At 36.5% G+C, this 22,650-nt stretch overlaps 1 protein-coding gene across 8 annotated transcripts in view; it reads right to left on the bottom strand.

Moving 5' to 3' along the window:
- The window catches only part of dync2h1 (dynein cytoplasmic 2 heavy chain 1), a 105,438-nt gene that overhangs the window by 29,457 nt on the left and 53,331 nt on the right, over positions 1 to 22,650 (bottom strand). For all 8 annotated transcript variants that reach the window (XM_023351403.1, XM_023351408.1, XM_023351406.1 and 5 more), the window contains 10 exons: positions 21,091 to 21,234; positions 18,353 to 18,442; positions 14,806 to 14,871; positions 14,649 to 14,699; positions 14,521 to 14,574; positions 14,152 to 14,283; positions 13,507 to 13,579; positions 8,040 to 8,200; positions 7,412 to 7,537; positions 405 to 515 (listed from right to left, as the gene is read on the bottom strand). In XM_023351403.1, the coding sequence (XP_023207171.1) occupies positions 405 to 515; positions 7,412 to 7,537; positions 8,040 to 8,200; positions 13,507 to 13,579; positions 14,152 to 14,283; positions 14,521 to 14,574; positions 14,649 to 14,699; positions 14,806 to 14,871; positions 18,353 to 18,442; positions 21,091 to 21,234 (1,008 nt within the window). The remainder of the gene's footprint in view (positions 1 to 404; positions 516 to 7,411; positions 7,538 to 8,039; positions 8,201 to 13,506; positions 13,580 to 14,151; positions 14,284 to 14,520; positions 14,575 to 14,648; positions 14,700 to 14,805; positions 14,872 to 18,352; positions 18,443 to 21,090; positions 21,235 to 22,650) is intronic.

Genomic DNA, 22,650 nt, shown 5'->3' with positions numbered 1-22,650 from the left:
TTTGTTGGCAGTGAGATAAACTCAAAAATCTGTGCAAATATGTACAATGTCTGTAAGCTTGGCCATGAAATACTAGGAGCTTGCCTGAGGAAAAAGACAGTGGTCTGACTTATAAAGAGAAAGCAGACAGACAGAGGCTGTTGGTGCAGCATGCTTGGCTGCTGAAGCAGCTAACCCCATGAGCATGGCTCCCATCAACAACACACTGAGCACTAAAGCATGCATCACATACAAGCTGTGCAATTCTGCATATCCCTACACAGTATAAACAGCAGAAGAGAGACATGTGAATGCTGTTCACATTTCAGTCTGGAGGATGAGTGGAGACATATTAGCATAGATACATAGAAACTGACAAAAAAATGCTAATATTGTTTAGCCTTACAATATTATATGTCACCAACCTCATAAGTGATTTTAAGGCTGGACTGCAGTAAAATTGGGGGAAATCTTGGGTGGACTTCTGCTGTCAGCCAAAGACGGAAGTTTGCTTTAGGATGCAGGACATTTAGTTCCTGTGAAGGAAAATGAGAGGAGAAATTAGATAAATTAAAGACACCAAGAGCTCAGAGCAGAACTAGACTATTACTAGACTATGTCTTCTCAGTTTTGATTTACATCCTTACTGTGGCAAGCTGGACCAGCAGCGAATTACTCTCCCGAAATAACTGAGGGGATATTGGTGTCCAATTAACATGTCTTTCATGCTTCTAGAAATGGCTTAAAACTCTGTTCCCCGAGACTTTTTATTGGGGGTGTTACATCACTATGGAGTGGTAGGGATGCGCCTACTAAATAAACTTTAAGAGCAGCAAAACCTAAACTAATTCTTGGAAATAAAACACATGCTCTACAAGCTTGATTAATAGCTAGTAAATTAAAAACAAAATCAGTTTTAAGTTGTCATTAAAGAACTACAGTTTAATTTTCTCTTTTTAGATTTAAACAAAAGAAAAACCCTTAAATATGTTATGAGTAGCATGAGACAGTATATTTCATACATATTCATATACTGTACATGGAAATACCATTAGTCGTTTTGTGATATTTATTTCAAGACATAATTCTTTTTTGGATATTGTTTTTGTGTCAGAATTATTAAGAATGATAGTCTTAAGGAACCACATATGGTTCTGGAACAACAGGTTTGAAGAGCCTTGAGCAATTCAGTCCTTACATAACCAAAGAAAGAGCTGTACCTTTATTCTTGACATAAAGTAAAACTTGTTTTCAGTGTGGGCTGGACTTTGTCATGGCTGTTCCTTGTTTATGATCCTTTTTGTGCTGTTCATGGACAGGATATAATGGTGTGGATGTGGAGACAAGCGAGTCTGCTTTGAGGACCTCGGGGCCTCATTTCTGCCTAATGCAGATGATGTGGTTCTGTTGGCATCTTCGGGCCTGATTGCAACTAAAGACTAAACATGGAGCTAAATAAACAGACAGGCAAACAAATAAATAAATAAATATGATAACCATATTTTACTGTGTAATTGTATATAATGAGAAAAAGAGCACTAACTCTTTTTCACGGGAACACAGCAAAGTAGAAGCTAATCATAATGAATTTTAATGACTTTCTTCATTTCTGCCATTCATTTTTTTCCACTGATTCTAATCTCTTTAAAGCCTTGAACTGTGACTAATTCTCCACAATTACAAAACATTCACCTACTTTTATACATAATTTCTATCACACTTTCCTCTCTTTTCTCTTGTTTTCACAGTCTTCATTGTTGTCCTTGAGTTTTCCGCATTTTTTTTTTCTACAAACTTCACTTTCAGCCATCCCCCACATCCCCCACCTCCCTCTGTGTTACTCAAAGGCGGTTAAAAATAGCCTCCTGGCAGCTCAGGGTCTTGTGTCATCAGATTGGGTACTCGAACACAAGGGCACACACAATGAACTGTAATCAATGTGTTTCTGCATCATTTGCCGCCTAATTCATTCTTGTGGAAGCACACGTGATCACAGATAATCAAAGAACACGAGAAGTGACAGCCCTCAAAGGAAACTCTTCATACCCTTGCTGTACTTGCATGTGTGTTTTTCTGTGATTTGTTTTTAATCATAATTCCACTTGAAGGAACAATGGCTGCAGCATAAAATACAAGAGGACAAAGAAAAAAAAGAAGATGTATGAAGGGCAAATAGAGATGGAAGTAAAAGTCAATCTCTTCTAGTATCTGGACATGAAAACGTGTCTTTGCTAGAATTTATTTATGCAGTTCAGAGACTGAAAGCCAAACCATTTAGCCAAAAATAGATAAGGATATATTTCAAGCCAACAGGCTTTGCAACTGCACACTACCGATAAGAATTATTACATGTAGAAAGTCCTGATAATACTGCGACACCCTATTTAGAACAGTGATAAGAAACAAATCACAACACATTAAATGGTGATTGTCACTGCAACAAACACAGATCACCCATAACATCACTGTAATTTATAATACACAAACATTTACAAACAGACTGTTGGACCGATCAGTTTGTTCTAAAACCTTCCAGGTCACAAACAACCTCATCTACATAATCTAGTCAAGGGTCAAATGTCCCTTGCTGGTGGGATCCAGCTACAGATTGATTAAACAAAAAGTAAGAGAGAGAGTGGGGTTATAGGCTTGACTTAGCATTTAAGCTTGTTAAAACAATGGGAAGTGGTGATTTATACATGCTGAAATGTTGATTTCCCTGCAAAACCTGATTTCACAATATACTTCTCAGATCTTAGATAAAAAATAGAAATGAAAATGGTGACAAGATCAAATGAAGGACTACAATCAAGAAGCAAGCCCTCTTCTAATATTCGCCGACATTAAATCAATAACAATCATATTTACTCAAGCGGCCCTTTAAGAAAGTGAAATGGTCAACACTGATCTAAACAGTTCTCATCTAATTCTGTGGAAAAGTTTCACTGAAGTCTGACAAAGGTGCTGTGAATTTCTAAACTGCAGTGTGTCTTCTCTGATCTAATAAAGTCGGTTACAGTTTTTAACCAAATGTTTGGTTAACTCTACCCAACTTCAGTCCTAAGCACATTAACCCAGTATTTGGAATACCAAAACAATTCAGTAGTTTTAGAGGTGTAGATAGGGAGAGTAGGGATCTAAAAAAAAAGGAATGATTATGAGCAAATGGGAATGAGATGACAGCTGTACTGTCAACTTAAATTATGAACACATACCATCTTGCCTCTTCTTGCTCTCTTTAACGAGCCAACTGCTAAAGAGAATGAGGTGAGCTCAAACAAGACAGATGGTGAAAAGATGCAAGATCATGAAGAAGCTCAACTCAGACATACAGTAAGACTGACCAGATGGACATAGATACTGAAATACAGAGAGATGCTCAAACATAATACTGCCATTGTAGATTTCCCTCTACAAACAGCATCTCACTATTCCTTATTCTTCACTGCTTTGTTCTTTCTTTCCTCCACCTTTAACACTATTATTAATTTGGGTTGTGTAGCTTTTTCATTTTAAGCTGATACCTCAGTCTTATGAGTGGATGTGCAAAAAAGTAAAGCCACGAAACAGATGAGTAGTTTATGTCATGCAATTGAAGAAATAAAATTGGCAATAAAAGTTGAAGAGTAACAAATGCAGAAGTGGAAGGAACTGGATACAAAGGACACACAAGGAGACAGAGTGGTGAGAATGGTGAGATGGATGAATGAATGTAATAAGCCCTCTTTTAAGCCATCATATGAGAGCATCCTGAACAGAAGGGGATCTCTGGTCCACACGCCCACATCGGTGAGAGCACACATATATGCCATCATACAGACACACACACAGACCAATTATGACCAACAGTTATGTCTCCCAGTGAGAAATGACCTACTACTTTGATACAACACTAAAACAGAGCCCCAGGAAAACCAGGGAGCACAAACAAAATCTAAGAAATGGCAGGGAATAGATAAATTCACCCACGATTCGATATTCCCCCAAAAAATAGACTCCAACCAATGTCATCAAAAAAAAAACACACACTTACATGTATATCTTCGAAGGCAGGAGACACACACACACACATAAGCACCTCCAAAGCCACTAATATGTCCTGACAGGTGGAATGCAAAATGTGCATGAGAAAGCAAAGGACAGAAGGTAATTTTAGATATGATAATTTGGCCAGGCAGCAGAATGCGCATGCAGGGGTGTGCGTTTGTGTGAGTTTGTGAGTGTGGCAGTGTATTATTACAGATAAACACTAATTAGCTGGGATGAAGCAAGGGACACATATGCAGCATTAGGACAAAACATCCTCCAGGCTGTACTTTCCACCGACCTTTAACCCTAATTCCAACTAAAACAGGAAGTTTTGATGCCAAGGCAGCCATCACTCTGGAAGACAAGAAATTGACTAGGCTATAGCTCTGTCCATATAGCAAACTGTTTTTTGGGTGTAGCACTGAAATGATTCCATCACAAGAAAGACTGCAAAAAAGGGACAACTTTCACCTAGCTTGACCATGATCCCCAATATTTTTAATGTAGGTAAATGTACCCAAGTTCTACAACAACACACTTTGTTGTGGATGGTGTGAGTGAAGAAAATTATCTACTTTCAGTGTTGATGAGTTCCTTAAGCTCAGAGATATAAGAAGCTATGCCAACAAATTGAGACACCTCTGTTGTTCATTCAGGATGTGAGAGAGCACTGAATGTTCAGCAGATAACATAAAAGCTAAGGACAATATAGCAAAATTATTCTCTAAACTTGAAAGGACTGAACAAACTGTTATGGAAAAGCCTAAATTTGGCTGACTTTGCAAATATCAGAGTTAAGGTACACTATATATCTGTATTCTCTAAGGCGCTCTCTCTTATTCTTGCACCAACAGCAATTCTGTGCTCTCCCTTTCTCATTAAATGCATTGAACAGATTGATTGCTGGTTTAGTGTTTGGACCAAAACAGTATAGACTAAAAATCAGTGATTTCAGTCCATCAGTTTAAAAATCTTTGACAAGGCTAGAAACCTACTCACTATACCAAAGGTCAGAAGCAAACATTCTGAAACAGCCTAAAGGTTTTATGCACCAAAAAATTGGAATAAGCTTCCTGTACAATGCAGGTCTGCTGCCATCTTGAGTTCCTTTAAAACAAGGTTAAAACGTTTTTATTTGCTGTTGCCTAAGCTTAAGATAGGTTATTATTTTATTTTTAAATCTGTTTAATATGAATCTATTTTGATGTGTTTTATTTATGTTGTTATTAATTCCAATTATAACAACATACACATAACCTCAAGTTGACTTTGGCCAAAAGATGCTATAAAGTTGCTTTGCCTCCACTGCACATATGTGGAGACTTTTCTACAAAATCTAATAGCCCCTTGTTCTTTCATGTTTCTGTGCAGGGAACAGATTTCAGAATTAAGTAGACTTGCAATGAGCTGAATAGTCCAATGTGCCTTTATTTATTTATTTAAATCGATGGACTTCAAGAAATGTATTTCTCTCTGAATCGGCTACATAAGATAATGGCAACAAATGGATTTTATGTCTTCAGTTCCACACTTCCTTTGAGAGGTAGGCTTTGTCTAAATTCAGTAAATTGAAACAGAATTTTCTCTCAATTCATGTTGCGAACCTGTGCCATATTTTTCTAAGCTTTGCTTCAGTTTATTACAACATTTTATTCAGTATGCTACATTGATCTTATTGTGAAGAGTGAAAAAAAACAACAAAAAACCCCCAAAACAAACCACAAAACACTTACATATATATATATACTGTACATGTTAATATCACATAGCACAGATTGATCAAACTACCTCTGAAGCTTCTCTCCCACAGAGTCAATAAGTTCATGGCACCACGTTATGAACTCGACACACAGGGAGTGACAAATGACAGTGAAAGGCTAAAGTTTTCTTTGACAGCAGACAGTAACAAATGTTGAAAAATTGTAAACTTTAATGTGTTGCATCGCTAGCCCGTGTGCAAACATCTTTGCGTACGAGCTCAAAATTTCATATTCAAGAATTACGCCAGCCGCTCAGCTGGATGAGGACAGGTGACCAGTGACTCACACAAGTTCCATAGGAAATGAATAGAGAGGAACAAGTTTTTGGTACTGGCTATATGGCAGCTACTCAGGGCAGCATCAGAAAAGGGTGGGGCACACAATAAATAAAAAATAAAATATATCTCATCTGTAAGTTTGCTACTATTTGCATGTATGTGTAGTGGAGTAAGCCTCCACTGCACAGTTACTCACTTACTACACAGTTGCTGTTGAGTACTAGGAGACTACATTATCTGCTTTCTGCTACAAAACAACAACTGATAATTACTTGAATTTTAATTGGGGTGCGTGAGGAGAGGCTTGCCCACGGCACCATTTCCACAAGAACCACAGTGCTAGAGTGTGATTATTCTGATAAAATTCTTTAATCAATTGACAGCACCAATACATACAGTATATTCACAATTAAAAACATTGGTTTTATGTGACTGCTAACTCTTACTCACTGATGAGAGTATTTGTTATTTCTGCCCTGAGTTGCATTAATGAAATATTTTTCAACTGACTGAATTTTAAAATGGTGATGGAAAAATCTGAAGGCCGTCCGTCATTTTAACAAATTACAATTCACACCGCTGACAAATGGACCACTAGGTGCAGACATCCAAACATTTTCAACTTAACACACAGAGTACACATAACTAACTCAATCAAAAATGTTCATCTGAGTATCATCTCTGACCTGGACTCAATGCATCTCGCTATCCGTGAGCTGACAGAGCGCAGCAGGATTATGGACAGGAATACATCTGGTGCACCAGAAGGAGTACATATGTTGTGGGATTTCCTCCTGCTGCCCCTCATTCACAGAGCTTTTCTGACTTCTGATTGCTTCAGTTGGGGAAATGTTTCCCAAATTCAAAACTTTGGCTGAATTGGCACTTGTAATTCCAGTTCATTAATCCTCCAGATCAACATCAAAACCCTGACACATTTGAGTATGCCCATTCTGGTGGACAATTCAGGTCAATTGACTCTCCTTTTCTTCTATATATGTAGATATTGGAATGTTTCTAATGAGGAAAAAATATTGCAAAATTTCTACATCACCACATAATCTGCAAAAAAAAGTGAAATAATGGAGGGACTGAAGAAGTAAAGATAAAAATATGTTGAAGCTTTCCTTTTGATTTTTATGTATTTTGTGAAACTCGGCCACAAAACTCTGAACACTACATCTCTAGTGAGAATGGATAGTTTGAATCCAATTTGCTAATAAAATAATCTTTATGTGGATTAATTTTTATTGTCATGTATCAAAAACAACAAAACACAGAATTAACAGAAAACAATATAAAACAAATATAATCTAGTGCTTAAAGCCATATCCCACAAAAACAGCATAAACAGAAAGTACCTACCTTTTCCAGAAGGGGCAGCCAGGCTGTGACGAGGTGAAGATTTTTCAAACAAAGCCAGTCTCCATTTCGAGAACATTCTCTAAGTGTGGCCAGGGCCACATCAGCCTGTCCCTGACCCATGGAGATCTAAACAGGTAGAGAGGAAGGGTTGGGAACAGGGGGAGACAAATGGAATCAGTGGGAAAAAATATGTTCTGTCTTTCAGTCCAATGCTGTCTTGTACAATTAGAGAGCTGAACTTTTGCCTAATATTTTAATTCACCTATGTCCTCAGTCAGCATTTTCTCATTTAAAGCCAGTGGCATAAAGTGGATATTACTTATTTGATTACTTACATACACTATTTAGCCATAATACTCCTTAAAACTTGACTTTCTTTTCTTAATTTAATGCTAAGTAACTTAAGGAATAAAAAAATCTTTAAACACCACTTTCCCTTAGTCGGTGTATTACAAAACCTTATTGGTAGAACAGTGACACAGGATTTATGTTAAAACTGTGATACACAAAAACATTCAACAAGCTATTGCACACTAGTCTGTGGATGTGATTGTGCTAGTCTGTCGAAAACCCTTTTGCCCCTGTTAATCTCCTGTGTGTTCTATATTTGTATTCTGCTGTTCCCTACCTCATGGTAATTGTCCCTGCCAATAGTTTCTGCTGCTAGTTCTGCAAGCTCCTGGGATGGGTCTGCCCCTGGAGAGATGATGATTAACACCGGCTCCCACTCCATTGTCTCAGTGTAGAGACGTCGCAAATTCAGAGGAGGAGGGGAAAGCTCTTTCATACCTGCACAAGAGGAGGAGACATATTAAATGATAATGAGGAGCGTGAAAGATATATCTGTGAAATGTCTTTAAATATTTTCTCCCGCCCCATTTTGCTATAGACCCATGTGTCTTTAATTAAGTGAACTAACTAATTAAACCCTCAGAATGGAACATCGGCATTTCAACATCATAACCCTTAATGTGTGAAGATAATTTAATAATGAGTGTCAAAGTAACATTGTTCATGTGCTAGATGGACAAAAAAATCATGGAGCATAGCAACAAAACAAAATTGAGGCAAATGGAAACACATGAGAGCTGAGACAGATTTGGTGCACCTTAGGTGTAGTAAGATATGGAAGTTTATTGGCAAACATAAAACAAGGAAAGTCCATGAATAGAGTAAGTTACGCAGACATGTTGAGAGAGAAAATGTAAGGAGGATGGGGAGGCTAAAGGGAAGGCAATGATGAGGAAAGGGGAGAGGGCAAAAAAGGAAGACACTAAGAAAGACAGAGTGAGGGGATGGGAGGGTGACGTGCTATGCATATTGAGAGGTAGGATTGCGGCAGCAGAAATCACCACGCAGCAAAAGAATACCTCGTCAGCCAGCTGGTGTTTGGAGAACAGTCTCTTATACGTAGGTATAACTCTAAGTGTGTAATTGAGTCTGTGTTGCTTTACTGAAACCTTTATGCTCCTGTGATATATTGATTTTGATGGTGAGGTATGAGTCAACCGTGAAATGCATGCCCACACAGCACCAGAGTCTGTCCTGGAAATTCCGATGGGATGTTACTCGTGGATATATTAAAAGATGTGTTAATGTGAACACACCCATACACTTGCGCAAAATGCTGTCCACTTTGATTGAGGTGAAAGATCAAGCCTAAACATTAACTTGGTGTGTGCTACCAAATTCAAAGTGATTTACTATGGCTTGCACAGTAGAACATGGACAAAGTCTTGGGAGAATGAGTTGAATCGCTAAAATGAATTAAAACAGATGTTTGTCTGCAAAAAATTAAGCATTTGCATAAGATCTGCTAACAAAAATTCATACACAACTGGCTTTGGCATGGTCAGATAATCAGTATTCGCACTGCAGCCCAGCATCCTCTGCCTGTGAATAGAAAAGTTCACCTTGGACCCCATAACACAGAACAGAAAACAGGGTGAATATAAGTGAAGAAGATAACAGCCCAAGTCTCACTAAGGCTGCTGTAAAGGCCAAGACATAGATTCAATACAATATATTTTTTAAGTTCCCTACCAAAGTCACTGTGTATATATAAGTGCAAAAGATTTAGTACTTTTTGAAAAGTCCTGCATATGTGTGTGTTGTGTTCACTGAGGCATGCCTGTGTGTGTGTGAAGAGAGAGCAGTGCCCAGGCCTGGACTGGAGGGATTGAGTGAGATTAGCTGTAAGAGGATTACAGACCATGCCTCATTAGCATACTGATTTACTGCCAAAAACACATACGCATACACAAAAAACTCTTCCGCCGTCCTGTTCTGATGTTTCATCCCTCTGTCTTGCATGTTTTTCCCCCCAAATTCAAAACCACGCGCAATCTTATCCATCTCATGGCTTATCCACTCACTGAATGAGTTCACTGGGAGTTTGAGGACTATCGCTGTGTCATGATTAAGTTAGCATTTTAATACAATCCCCAACAAACAAACAAGAAAAGAAAGAAAAAGGATTCTAAAGATTTTGAAGAACATATGAAAGCAAATTAAACAATAATCTTATCATACCGTCTCTTTTAATAGAGATGGTATGATATGGTATATCATACCGTCTCTTTTAAAAGAGATGGTATGATAGAAACCAGCAATCTATATGTAAAGAATGATACTTTACACTACCAGAGAAGAAATGTAGAAATGGTATCATTGACACTGTTGTTTTTAAGGTCATCTTGCTTTATTGGTACATTTGGCCCAAATACTTAAAACATAACCCTATATAATCCTACACAAAAATGAAAATAAACTAAGCATAAGAATTTGTTCACAGTTTAAGTTGTCATTATAAAGTCTGGAGCCAAAATATTATAACTAATCAGAATTAAGCTTTGTTTGCCAAGTATGTTCACACATACAAAGAATTTGTCCTTTGTTGCTGTAGCTCACAGTGCAACATTACACACTGTGACAACATTACAAACAGTAGGCACATATACAACCAAACCATTATATATATATATATATATATATATATATATATATATATATATATATACAGAAACACTTACATATCTGTAAAACTTTCTAAAATGTAAAGTAAACATTGAAAAACAGATGAATACAAAAAATGCTAGAGAGAAAAGTGTCATAATGTGGATGGCAAATTATTAGGAAGAGGAGAGTTATTCTTATTCATATTGTGTGAACACAGAATGATCCATGTGAGAGCAGAGAGTCTAAGCTTTTCAAGCCAAATAAATGTGATGATAAATTTAACTGGGCATTGCACAAATATCATCCAAGGCATGCTAGTGGAATCGTCTTATTATTCGTGAGTTTGAGATTCACACATGACATATTATTCAACAAACAACACATTTGTCAAAAACACAAGCAGATCAATGTTTGATTTCAAGGTAAAAACTTACTTTTTAAATGCAATGGTCCATTTTTATTTGGAATAATTTAAAAACACTGGTAACAAATTAATGTCTGTCTTTGTTTCTTCAATGTTATGTAAATCTATTCAGTCTAGGGAACAAATACTGCTGGTTTTACAATGGTACTTCCAAAAAGTTATGTTGCAATTGTTTGATAGTTAATTAGGAACGATATAATAAGCACTAACTAATAAGCACCACCTGTAAAAAATATTAGTTTTTCAAACGTTAATCCAGCAAACGTTAATGTTTGCTGGATCAGAAACTTGTTGTGGTTGTGCACTAATTACCTGAAATGTTAGAATCTGCATCTGGAAATAATGTCAAACCCAGTAAACTGTTTCACATAAAAAAAGTTTAAAAAAGTATGACTTGCTAACTGATATGTTTAGTTACCCTGTTAGCACAAAGAAGGTAGCAGTGTACTTCTCTGTATTACAAAAACTATAAGATGACAAATTTAATTACATCAAAATAATTAAATGTGCCAGTAAACAGTGGCTGTGCTCATTACATACCAAAACAGATTTCGGCGACTAAGGGCTGGATTTCAAACATCAGGGAACATTTTTGTAAATTCTTCAAATCTGAAAATTGGAGGTTCTAACCTCTACATATAACCCCTATCAAATTATTGTTAAATTATTTTAAAATTTTGGAAGACAAGATTTTAGTCAGACTCGTAAAATGACTTTTTCATCATCACTTTTGGAATATTCTGCGAATCATCCGGACAAGGATATATTTGTCATATATTCTTATAATCAGCGATTATAAGAATATTAGTGTTTATTTCCTATGACTAAAATTATGATGCAAATACTCCTGCAATAGCAATTTTATTATACAAAAAAAACAGATGAAAGTGAATAATAACGGATGTAGAAGGGTGTAACCTCTGAGAAAACAGATTAATATGTTAGTGCAATTATTTTTCATTGGCAAACATGTTAGAGGGAGTAGGAATCTAATAAGGTCTAGTTTTAGTCATGTGGAAACAAGTTGAAATCCTGGTCAGTGAGCCTTGATCCATGTGAGAGCAAGAAAGTGAATGACTAAATACATTCAATGTAGGTGAGGGTCACATGTCTCCAGTTAATATTCTCCCCACAGTCACAGTTACAGCAAGACTCTTCCAGAGTGAAGCAAAAAAAATGTCAGTGCCAGGAAGAATATGGGCATGTTCTTCAAACCATGCAGAGCCACAATGACACAAATTAGCAGTAGGAAAGAGGTTTCTCTGAGATTTAGCAAATGTAAGTATTCGTTAATTTTATTTTGAACTGCAGCATAGCTATAAAACAGTAAAAAAAAAGACAAATTGTAAGGTTCATTCTGTGTAAAGGGTGTATTGTATATAAAGGAGGTAAGAACATTGATCAGTAACTTGGTTAATGCAGACTGTCATCTTCATTTATCTCGTTACCAAATTATGCAAGCTTATATATCTTTTATTAGCAGCTATTATATCTTAATACTGCCATCATTTTGGGTGAATTACTACTCTTTGCTGATTTGTGTGGCAGCTTAATTTTTTCTCAAAGCCACCTATTCAAATCTTGTGTACATAATTACCCTCTCCCCCTACCTCCTCTGCCCCATTAGGGTGGAAATGGTGGATATTTCAAGGACACTGATGACACATGTTGTAAAGCCCTGCTGCTACACTTTTAGTTAAAAAGGAACCTACATCCTCAGGTTTGTCTTCCACCAGAGGATGGTCATGATAAATAACTGAGATAGGCACCAAGAGATAAAACCCATCCATCCATTATCTTTCTCCCAATCCTTGGTTGCGTTGTGGAGGCAACAACCTAATCAGAGAAGCCCAGCCACTGGGGCCAGCTCATCCAGGAGAATACCAAGGTCAGTCGAATAAAATAGTTCTCCACTTCCTCTGGGTATCCTATCACTGCAAAATGGCCAGAAAACTTCACCAGGGAGCCATCCTGTAGGCATCCTAACCAGATGCCCAAGTCACTGCAAATGGCTCCTCAGATGCTTACATTTCCTCCAGTTGAGGTAGGGTATCTTCTCGGACCCAAAGAAGGCATACTATCCTTTTTAAACTCAAAACTATGGTCTCACATTTGGAGGCACCGATCTTCATCCCATTCACACTCTGCTAAAACTGTTCCAGTGAAAGCTGGAGATCACGATCAGATTAACCAAATAGGATCATATCATCTACAAAAAGCAGAAACCCAATCCCGAGGCCACCAAAACAAATCCCCTCCACATCTTGGTTGTGCCTAGAAATTCTATCTATTAAGGTTATGGACATAATTGGTGACAAAGGGCAGTTGATCCAGTATTCCTGAGGCTTAACTATCCTTCCAGAACTCCTGAGTAGACCTTATCAGGTAGACTTAGGAGTGTGATGCTCCTGTATTTGGAACACTTTTTGTGGCCATTACTGTGTTCTGCCAAGCTAGGAGAATTGCCCCTATTACATTCTGTTTATAGCTCATTTTTATATCACAACCAATTTTATTTATGTGTGAATTTTGAAAACACATTTATCTAAATTTCTTTCAAAAAAGGTTATTCTTTTCTTGCTCTGTTATTTCGTCAAATTATATGCAATAAACATTAAGGTGTGATAATTAAGAAGTGCAAATGCATTTGTCTGATAAAGTATGGACCCCCACAAAACCTTTAAAAGTTAAACAAAAAATTTAAAACTCTTACCAAGAGCTTGAGAGGCAAAGGCTGTCATGGCGCTCTGAAGACGGTCAGGTCTCACTGCCTGAATTAACAGCAGCTGCATATATGGTAGAGTACATACAAGTAAAAATAACAAAATAAAATCAGAAAATAACACTCTGCAAAAAAGGTTGAATTCACCTATGTCGTAGGAGTTAAGTCATATATTTAAACAGTTTTACTTCAACATACAACTGGTACAATCATTGTAAAAAGAATGCACTTTATGCCATTTCTAGGGTTTTAACATATGCAGGTGCATCTCTGTATATCCAAATATACATAAAGATTAATTTATTTCAGCAACTCAATTAAACAAGAGACACTTCTTTATTTTTTAACTCCACACATAGTGATCAATTTCCAAATGTTAGGTTAATATAACTCAGAGCAAATAAAACCTCAAAACTTGCATCTCAAAACTTTTAAGTGATCAGTCGCATAACATATTGTTGAAAAAGGGTTAAAATTATTAGTTTATCAGAAATAAAAAGTGATTGACAGCTTGCTGTCGTGACAGAAATAAGAAAGATTTCGCTGGCCAAAACAGAAAGCCAGCGTTAATCAAACAGCTGGGAAAATCTGATTTAGTTTCATTACTTCACAGCTAAAAGCTGAATGGAAACTGACCTGCTGGAAGAGACTAATCTTTCTGGTGATGGAAGATGGGATTTCCTGTTCACACTGTGAGCTTTGCAAGAAGGACACCCAAAGGTCTGAGTCACTCAAACACAGAGTCTGGTACAGAGCTGGGAAAGTAGCCTGCAAAGCAAGAGGTGGTTAAAAATGACAAGGATGAAAGTTATTACATTAGAGAAGCATATCTAATCTTCAGATGGGGAAAGATTTGTTTACTGACAAACTTACCATCAAATGTTAATTGACCCCATATTATACTACCAATGTCTCGAGTTGAAGTAAATATCTAGTGTTCAGTTTTAATGTTTGATCACCTTTTTAAATAAAGCAACCTGTTAAATAATATTTTAGTGCACATACCTTCAAAATGGCCACAGCTCCATGCCTCTCCTGATCAATCCAAGAAGGGAATTCCTGATGAAAAAAGAAAAATGTTAGAGAAAGAAATATTTGTTTTATGGTGCAAATGAACAAATATACATTCTTACCTCCTTTTTAAACATTTCTCCAACAATAGATCCGATTAAAACTTCCCATTCCTGCAACAAACAGCTCCATCAAAAGTTGCATCTGGGCAAAACCAGAATTTTTGCAGTCAAAGTGTCACTAACTTCAGACACCCTAAAAAAGCAAACATTTACTCACATTCTCCTGGAAGAGTTCAGAGTACATCCCTTTCACAAAATGCATTGCAAACATCAGTTGGTCAGCCTGAGACAACAATAGGGAGATGAGTCATAAAGTCAATTAAATACATTCAGTGTAACTGTCTTCAGTATATCAAAAATAATGGATAGGTAATAATGGATAGAAAACTGACTAAATAGTATGTTGACTGAAAAAGAGGATATTGTTGGTGCAGAGCACAGTCTGGCGAATTTGTAAAAGCTCATAAGAGATAGAAAAAAGCTCTCCAAAGACTGAAAGTATTGCATGGGCTGCTGAATCATCCTTAAACACTAACAGTCCTCTGGTGTACCTACCTTACTGTCTTTCACATCTGCTAGTGAATTAGAATAAAGATAACAGATACAGCCATTAATCTAGATGCTTATCCTGCTCCCACACAGAGCAAAACAGACAGTTGCCAAGAGATTTTAACTGTTAACACAAACCCTGTTAATCCAGTATGTGTTTTCCTAAATATCTGAGAATTATATTTTGAGTTCATGTTATAAAGAGAGTGAAGATAGGACTTTATAAATGAACGCTGGTCACTGGAGTGACAGTATCAATTTTATTTCCTGTGTAACAACACAGCAAAACATGGAAATTGTGCCCCTATTTACACCCACAATGAAATACAGGCATACTGCCTCACTGGTTGACATGCAAATTTATGTAAATCTAATTTTTATGCACTTAACAACTAGCTCGCAAGGACAGCTAAATTAGAATTACAATACAAGAGTAATATATGTCGACGCTGTGCTTTGTGAAGTGGCAGAGTTAAGAGACCTTGTTGATCTAATCACTTAGCTTCAGTCAGATCTCCCTTATGTGTAAACCAAGTACATATAGGAGCTTAATTTCTATTTGCATACATAAATGCTGCCATTTAAGAGTTTGATAATGGTTAGTATAAGCTTAGTAAATCTGAGAAAAAAAATAGCCTTTGGAGACAAATTCGGAAAGTTTTGATTTAAATGTTTGAGTGCTAACCCTATATAGGAATTCTACTTCTGCAATTCCGGTCTGTGTAACTTTGTATCCAGTCTGTACATTTAAATAAATACAGAAGAATGAAGCAGCAGACAATATACAATAAGTAGTTCAACAGGTGCAGATGTAGCTTTCTAATATCAACAGTTACAGCTCTACGTTTAGCTGTGAAATAACCTATAGACTTAGGCTTTCCCTATATCGCAAGGACTTTGTTGCATGTTATGATTCACAAATTCAGCTCTGATTTGGCAAGATGCAGAAATCAGAAATTTCTTGGTAATCTTTGGACAAATAATAAATATACCTTTTTTTAAATTAATAGGTCTGCATTCACACTGCAGCCTCGAGTGACCCAATTATTTTTTTTTTTTTGACGTAATGCGACCTGCATCTGATCTTTTCATAACAGTCTGAACAACAGAGATTCTTTTCGAATGCAACCTATATCCTATACATATCCGATTCAAATGCAACCTAACGTCCAGGTCGCTTCCATCTGACCTGAATGTCACTGATACTTGACAAATCTCACTACTTTGCGTCCTGATACGCGCAAGCGGGAAGAATAACAACCATGACGGACTATAATGAGGATTAAGTTGTTCATATGCTGGCTCCGGCTGGACAACAACTTCAAATATGTAAGCTATGCTCCACCGTTAACATCTGTGTTTACTTCTGCAAAACAAAGAAATCTGATTTGACAAGAAAATCAGAATTGGATCACTTTAGGCTGCAGTGTGAACGCAGCCTAAATGTTTCTCCATTTAGTACTTTATTTCAAGCATTTGGGACACACATCGGTTTCTCCTACGTTTCATGTTTTACTGAACAGAGAGGTGGAAACTGTTTAGAGCATTTCTAAGTAACATTTTCATTAGATTGGCATTTTTCTTAAACATTTTGGTGAGCCTGAAAATCACTCTGTCAACACATTAAGTATAATCTTCAACTTGGCTTGAAAGTATTACATTTTATTTGTGGCGTAAAGGTAAAGTTTTTTCTTTTTTAAAAAAAAAAAAAGATTAAACAGATTTATTGTTTGGTTTCTTGGGGGCGTTGGGATAAATCAGTTCCTGCTGCGCCATATGCAATCAGGTAATGCTCTCTTCAGTGAGAGGTGTCCCATCAACAGTAATCAACAATAGGCATGACTCAGTGTGAGATTGTGATGGTTTTACCAGAGTAAAATTACAACAGTATCATGGTTTTAAAACAAAAATTTCCAAACATTTAATGAAAAAGATATAGCATATCCCAAAAGTTTTTATTCAAAAGAGAACAGCAAAAACATTCCTACTACAGGTAAATATGTTGACCCTTGTGTTTGTAAAAAAATTTACCTTTATTTATAGCCATTTTGATTTTTATAAATATAATATACTGCCTGCTAATTTAGTAGTAGTTTGTAGGAGGTTATTGTGTACAACATACAGTAAGTAGAACTTTAGTTTTAAAACAGGTTTATCTTAATAAGCATAATGGGTGGTGCACAGTATTTCTGCACCAGAAATATTTCCAAACTGACATGTTAAAATTTGTAATTTAATTGAATTAATCTGTTTTTATACAAAAAAAAGTTTATTCAACACTACGCAGTAACAATCTCTAGCCTATTGATCATATAGAAGCTTCACATGGATGTTTGGTTTAGTTTTTCAAGCTTTATCATTAGTTTCCCACAGTGCAAGCTATTCACCCTACCTATATCTATTAATTTGAACCTGCTATATCTCTTTTATGCTCATCATGTGAGCTGCACACATGCTGATCCTGGGTGAAGAGAAAAGATTCAGTTGTTTTCTCTCAGGTAGTAGCTGAGCTGCTGCTGATCATACTGTAGATGTGTGTTGTTAACTAAATATACATATATTATCCTTCACCTGCAGTTCTTGAAAATCCCACAATCCCACAGGTGATATATCAACATAGCAACACTCACAGAGCACAAACATTAGAATTAACATCCATTGCCTAATCAATAACCCTGTTGTTACCCTTGTGGCACATTGTTAGTGTGTTGGCTTCAAAGGTTACACTGCAGAAGGGAGTTAATATCTAAGGTTATGTGATGGCGTCTTTGACCTACAGGATCCGTAAGAACACTGTTAGAGATTAATGTACATCTAATTAAACTGCTAAATAATTCAGGGTGTTTGTCAAGGTAAGAGTAAGACGTCATATTTCTAATCAAAGCACTTTATATTAGTCCACATTTCTGTTTAGAATATGAAACAGTGCATAAATCTAGTCTCAAGAAGAAAAGATAGCTCTGTTGCTAATAGAGACAAAGGAAGTAGATTTTGTGAATATATGAAAATATTATTTGTGGACTGTTTTTATATTTTGGATCAACTGCTTATCCTTAATTTGAAATAAATTTGCCAAAGAACACGATGTTCACAAATTGCAACCAGTAGGAAGTATTACTTTGTCACTATCATTCATCACCTGAACAAATAAAACTGATTAGAAATATTTTTATAGATCCTCAGAAATTCCATTTGCTCACATGAATGTATTTTACCTTGAAAAGTGACCGGCAGACATATTCATACACCATAATTTTTAAGTTGTTCTCCAGGGCAGAAATCCTGTCTTCGGTATTTAGGTCCTCCTAAAATGTGCAGAGAAATATTTCATGGTTAAGTTTGATGGGCATTGATTATATAATGAGGATTTTTATTATCAGAATGAATTTTAAAAAAGAGACAGATAAGTTTGTTTCAGTTCTTTTAAATTCAGTGCTTTACACTGAATTTGAGCAGCAGCCTAAGGAAAATTTTAATGACGGTATTGATTTTTAAATGTGTATTTCCCAAAGCTTGTCTTGCCTTTCTCTACTTCTGGATTGTTTCATTAGGTATTCCTCTAATGGACAAACAGACAAAACAAAATCTGCCTAAATATACATAAACATAAAAGGACATATTTGACAAAAATTGACGTTTTGACTACAAATTAGGACTTCATAGAAAGAGCACAAACATAAACCAACAGGAAAGTAGCTTCCATATGTATGTGTGTGCTTTGCAAAGCAGGATGTGTTGTATGCGTATGAAAACAATAGTGTGTTAAATCAGCCATTACAAGGTAAAGTCCTCTTCCAGATCTCAGGAACCACATGCAGCACTTGGCAAATTAAAAATGCTCACTCACTACACCAAACAAGTGAACAACACAAAGTGAATTAGACTCTGTAAATCAGTGCACCTATTATGATCACAATTGCTGACAGTGTCCACAGGCGTTCCTGCACGCACACACACACCCCAGCAGTGGCAAGCTTCTGCTATCAGGTGATACTCTTGGATAACAGCGCTGGCTCTGACAACCCACACAGGATGTCAGAAATTAGTGCTCTCTATCTCACAACTCTTTGTATACCTGCATGTGTGTGGGTGTGGGCTCTCATTATCGCAGTGTTTTAAGCTCAGTTCGAAAAAAGCAGTCTGTGTTGCTCTCGGGCTGACCTTACTTTTAACCTCATCTCTTGATTTTTTGCGACGTCTCCTATTCATTCAATTATTTTCACTCTTTGCTGATTTTTTATTTTACAGTTGTACTTTATAGAAATTCTATGGTAAATATTTTTTGCTGTTAAGCCATGTAAGCATCAAAGTTTAGCCTAACATAAAAGATTCAGGCCACATAAAAATACTTGTTCTGCTGCATTTTAACTCAAGGATAGCTGCATGTTCATGCAATAAAGTTATGATAGATAAAGAATACAACATCAGCATCAAGGGTGTCTGCTGCAAAGTAAAAAAAAAATCCTTGGAAGACAGCAGCAATAGTTCATCACTTCCTTTAAAATAAAAGTAATCAATGACCTTCTGCCAGCCAAAAGTACACAGATTTTCAAAGCAACAGTTTGACATTGGATGAAAGGCATTGAGAAATAAAGTATGAGAGGGTCGGAGAGGTGCTGTTGGACTACATATTGTGTCTGAACTGTTGCCAGGCAACTAGTAAGGGCTTCTACAAGACATAACATGTTAATCAGGGAGCTACAGTGTTTTTTTGTTACCACTTGACTAAGAGAAGCCAGCCACTTCTTCTGCTGTTGGGTGTTTCTTCTAAGCTCCCCAAACACTCTGAAAAACAAGCTTAGCATAACTTAATTTTCAAAAATGTCATACTATCCCACAAAGCTGGACCAACTTCATTTTAATCACACAAATAACCAAGCCAGTTTCAACTGAAAAAAAATACATATTTAACCACCTAAATTAAATGTACCTGGTTCCTCAATGAAGAAAGTCTGGTGTTAGTACAGTTGATTGAATACAGCACCATCCATCATGTTGTCAGATATATTAACCCAGCAGAAGAATAGTTTGCACTTTTGTCACATTTTGGAAAAGATTGATTACGAACAGAGATGCCCATATTGATTGGACAGAGATTACAATCAGACAATTTTCCTCAATTGGCTCCACATATTTTTCTCCATTTCATAGATTTCAGTCTATAAAGACATTGAACACTCACCGAGTTTATAAAATGACAAAAGTTAGTAACCAGCACTGTGTTGCATATGATTCCTTTTTTTCTTGGATTCTAAACTAACGTGAAAGGACACACAGGAATTTCTTTTTTGTCTTTTAGGTGTTACATTTTCTCAAAAGTAATGAAAATAAAGCTGAAATATTTCTTATCGACAAAAAATACCACAATCTACAAATCTGGATTATTTTCTTTGACATTACAATTTCACTGTCCTCCCTTCCCGGCTGGTCAAGGGCCTTAGTGTCATCCTTAAGAGAAACCTACCTTTCACAGCTCCTATATATAACATCACCCGATCTGCATACTTCCTTGACTACCTTGAAAGTCTTGAAAGGCGATTCTAAATTAAATGTGTTATTATTTTATTATTGTAGTTCTTACAAAAAAGGCCTGGAACCAGCCAGTCAGACATAGAGAACAAAGGGAGATTGGTATCAGTTCATCTCCAATTAGAGCTAATTCCAGTGTGATATTACAAAAATCATTAAACTAAAGAAAACAAATGAGGTTTCTCTACAACAGCTTTAGTTCTTAACATGATGTAATCCAGGTTTGGCTGTATCAACACATCAATGAGTCTTTGTGTTTCTGAACAGAAATAAGAACTTTCTTTAATCGGGTTCATTTTGACTTTTATCATTTTTCAAGTTTTATAATATGTAGTATTTCAATATGCGGTAAAGAATTTAAGAGTGTTTTGATATAGGTAAAAATGGGACAAGTATCAAAGCAGTACAAATGTTATCCTTTTACCTTCTTGGCCTGGAGAGCCCTTTGGAAGAGGCGCAAAAAGGAAGCAAGACTGAAGCAGTACATGTTGTTGATCTTTGACAGGTCTGTGATAACAAAATACATTTTGCTGGCACTCTCTGCAAAGGGCAGGTAGGCATCTCTCTCCTAGAGAAAGAAAAAACATGTCAAAAACGACAGGACAAAAGATGAAACCAAGAAACAGTAAAAGAAAATAAATTACAGATTGTAACGACTTACATAAAACACAACACATTGATGATGGACAAGAGAACTGATATGTAGATGATAAGCAGAAAGCCAGAAAAGATTTTTTTTTATTAAAAAAAGGATGGGAGGAAAGAGAGGGAAGCTTGAGGTCTGATGGGATATGGAATGTGAGAAAAAACAGGACATGCATAAAAGAAAATGAGAAGAGAGAATTATGCATCAACAAAAACAACTGAGAAAAAAGACTAACATCAGTTCTGGTGTAACACTGCTCCCTAAAGGATTATCTGGTAATGCACCTTCAGCACATATGCTTCCAAACCTGTATTCCCTTGGTCAGCAGTACTGCATGTTCTGTAGTTATTTAGACAAGGTTTAGCTGTAAGCTACACAATATTTTCAGTCTAAATATCACTTTCAATACATTTTTCCAAAGTTTGGATGAAGATCTGTTCCAAAATAAAATTGACTTAGGTCCACATATTTAAATGAGACATGTTATGCTTCCATTTAAACAAGTTAGGATAGGTCAATGGGCTATATGGCAAAAGATATTCTTTACACGTATTGCACAAAATCCTTCTAAGATACTAAGATTTAACTCACTCCATTCAGCTTATTTTGAGCTCAGAATGAGCTGTAATAAGGCTTTAACAGATGCGCAATTGTATAGCCATACATTTTTGAACAGAGGCAGAGAAGCAAAAGGAGTGGAACCTCCTCCTCCTTCCAAAAGGAGTGGAACTCCTTCAAGAATGAAGCAATTTCTGAATACAAGTCCACAACAAAACACTTGTCTTTTCCAGCAGTCACAGTACAGTGCAAATGGCAGTAAAATCCGCTGACCAAATGTGCTTATCTTCTAATAATGGAGAGGGCACAGCTCCACTGGGGTTTCTAGCTGAGGTTAAAGGTGCATTCATCTTTCAATATGAATTCCATTTATTCTTTTTTTATTTTATTTTAGGAAAACTTACATTTTAGGAAAACTGTATTCCAGTGCCATTCTTGCTGAACCATGGATATGCTTGTCTAGCTTAGGGAAACTCATTGAAAGTTAATGATTGTACTGTGAACAAAGTAGCTTTAATGCTGCTGGTAAGTAATGTCTGGCCACTAAAGTTTGGGCCATTTATTCACTAACCTGCCTGTAATGTGTATGGGTCATTCATGGCTCACTAATGTCAATTTGATAGCATAACTTATTTTATCACACTGTGATAAAGAGTTGTAGTATGCTGACAACATGCTAGCTAATGTTAAAACAGCAAGATAAATGCGGGTAACAATGGCAACCAGTCTGGGTAAAGGCTAGCCTACTCTTTGTGCAGTGAAGTTGCGCATGCATCTGCT

The sequence above is a fragment of the Xiphophorus maculatus genome, chromosome 18, assembly GCF_002775205.1.
Source record: "Xiphophorus maculatus strain JP 163 A chromosome 18, X_maculatus-5.0-male, whole genome shotgun sequence".
Taxonomy (NCBI): Eukaryota; Metazoa; Chordata; class Actinopteri; order Cyprinodontiformes; family Poeciliidae; genus Xiphophorus; species Xiphophorus maculatus.
The sequence above is the reverse complement of the archived record's forward strand: the minus strand, read 5'-3'. Positions and strand labels throughout refer to the sequence as shown.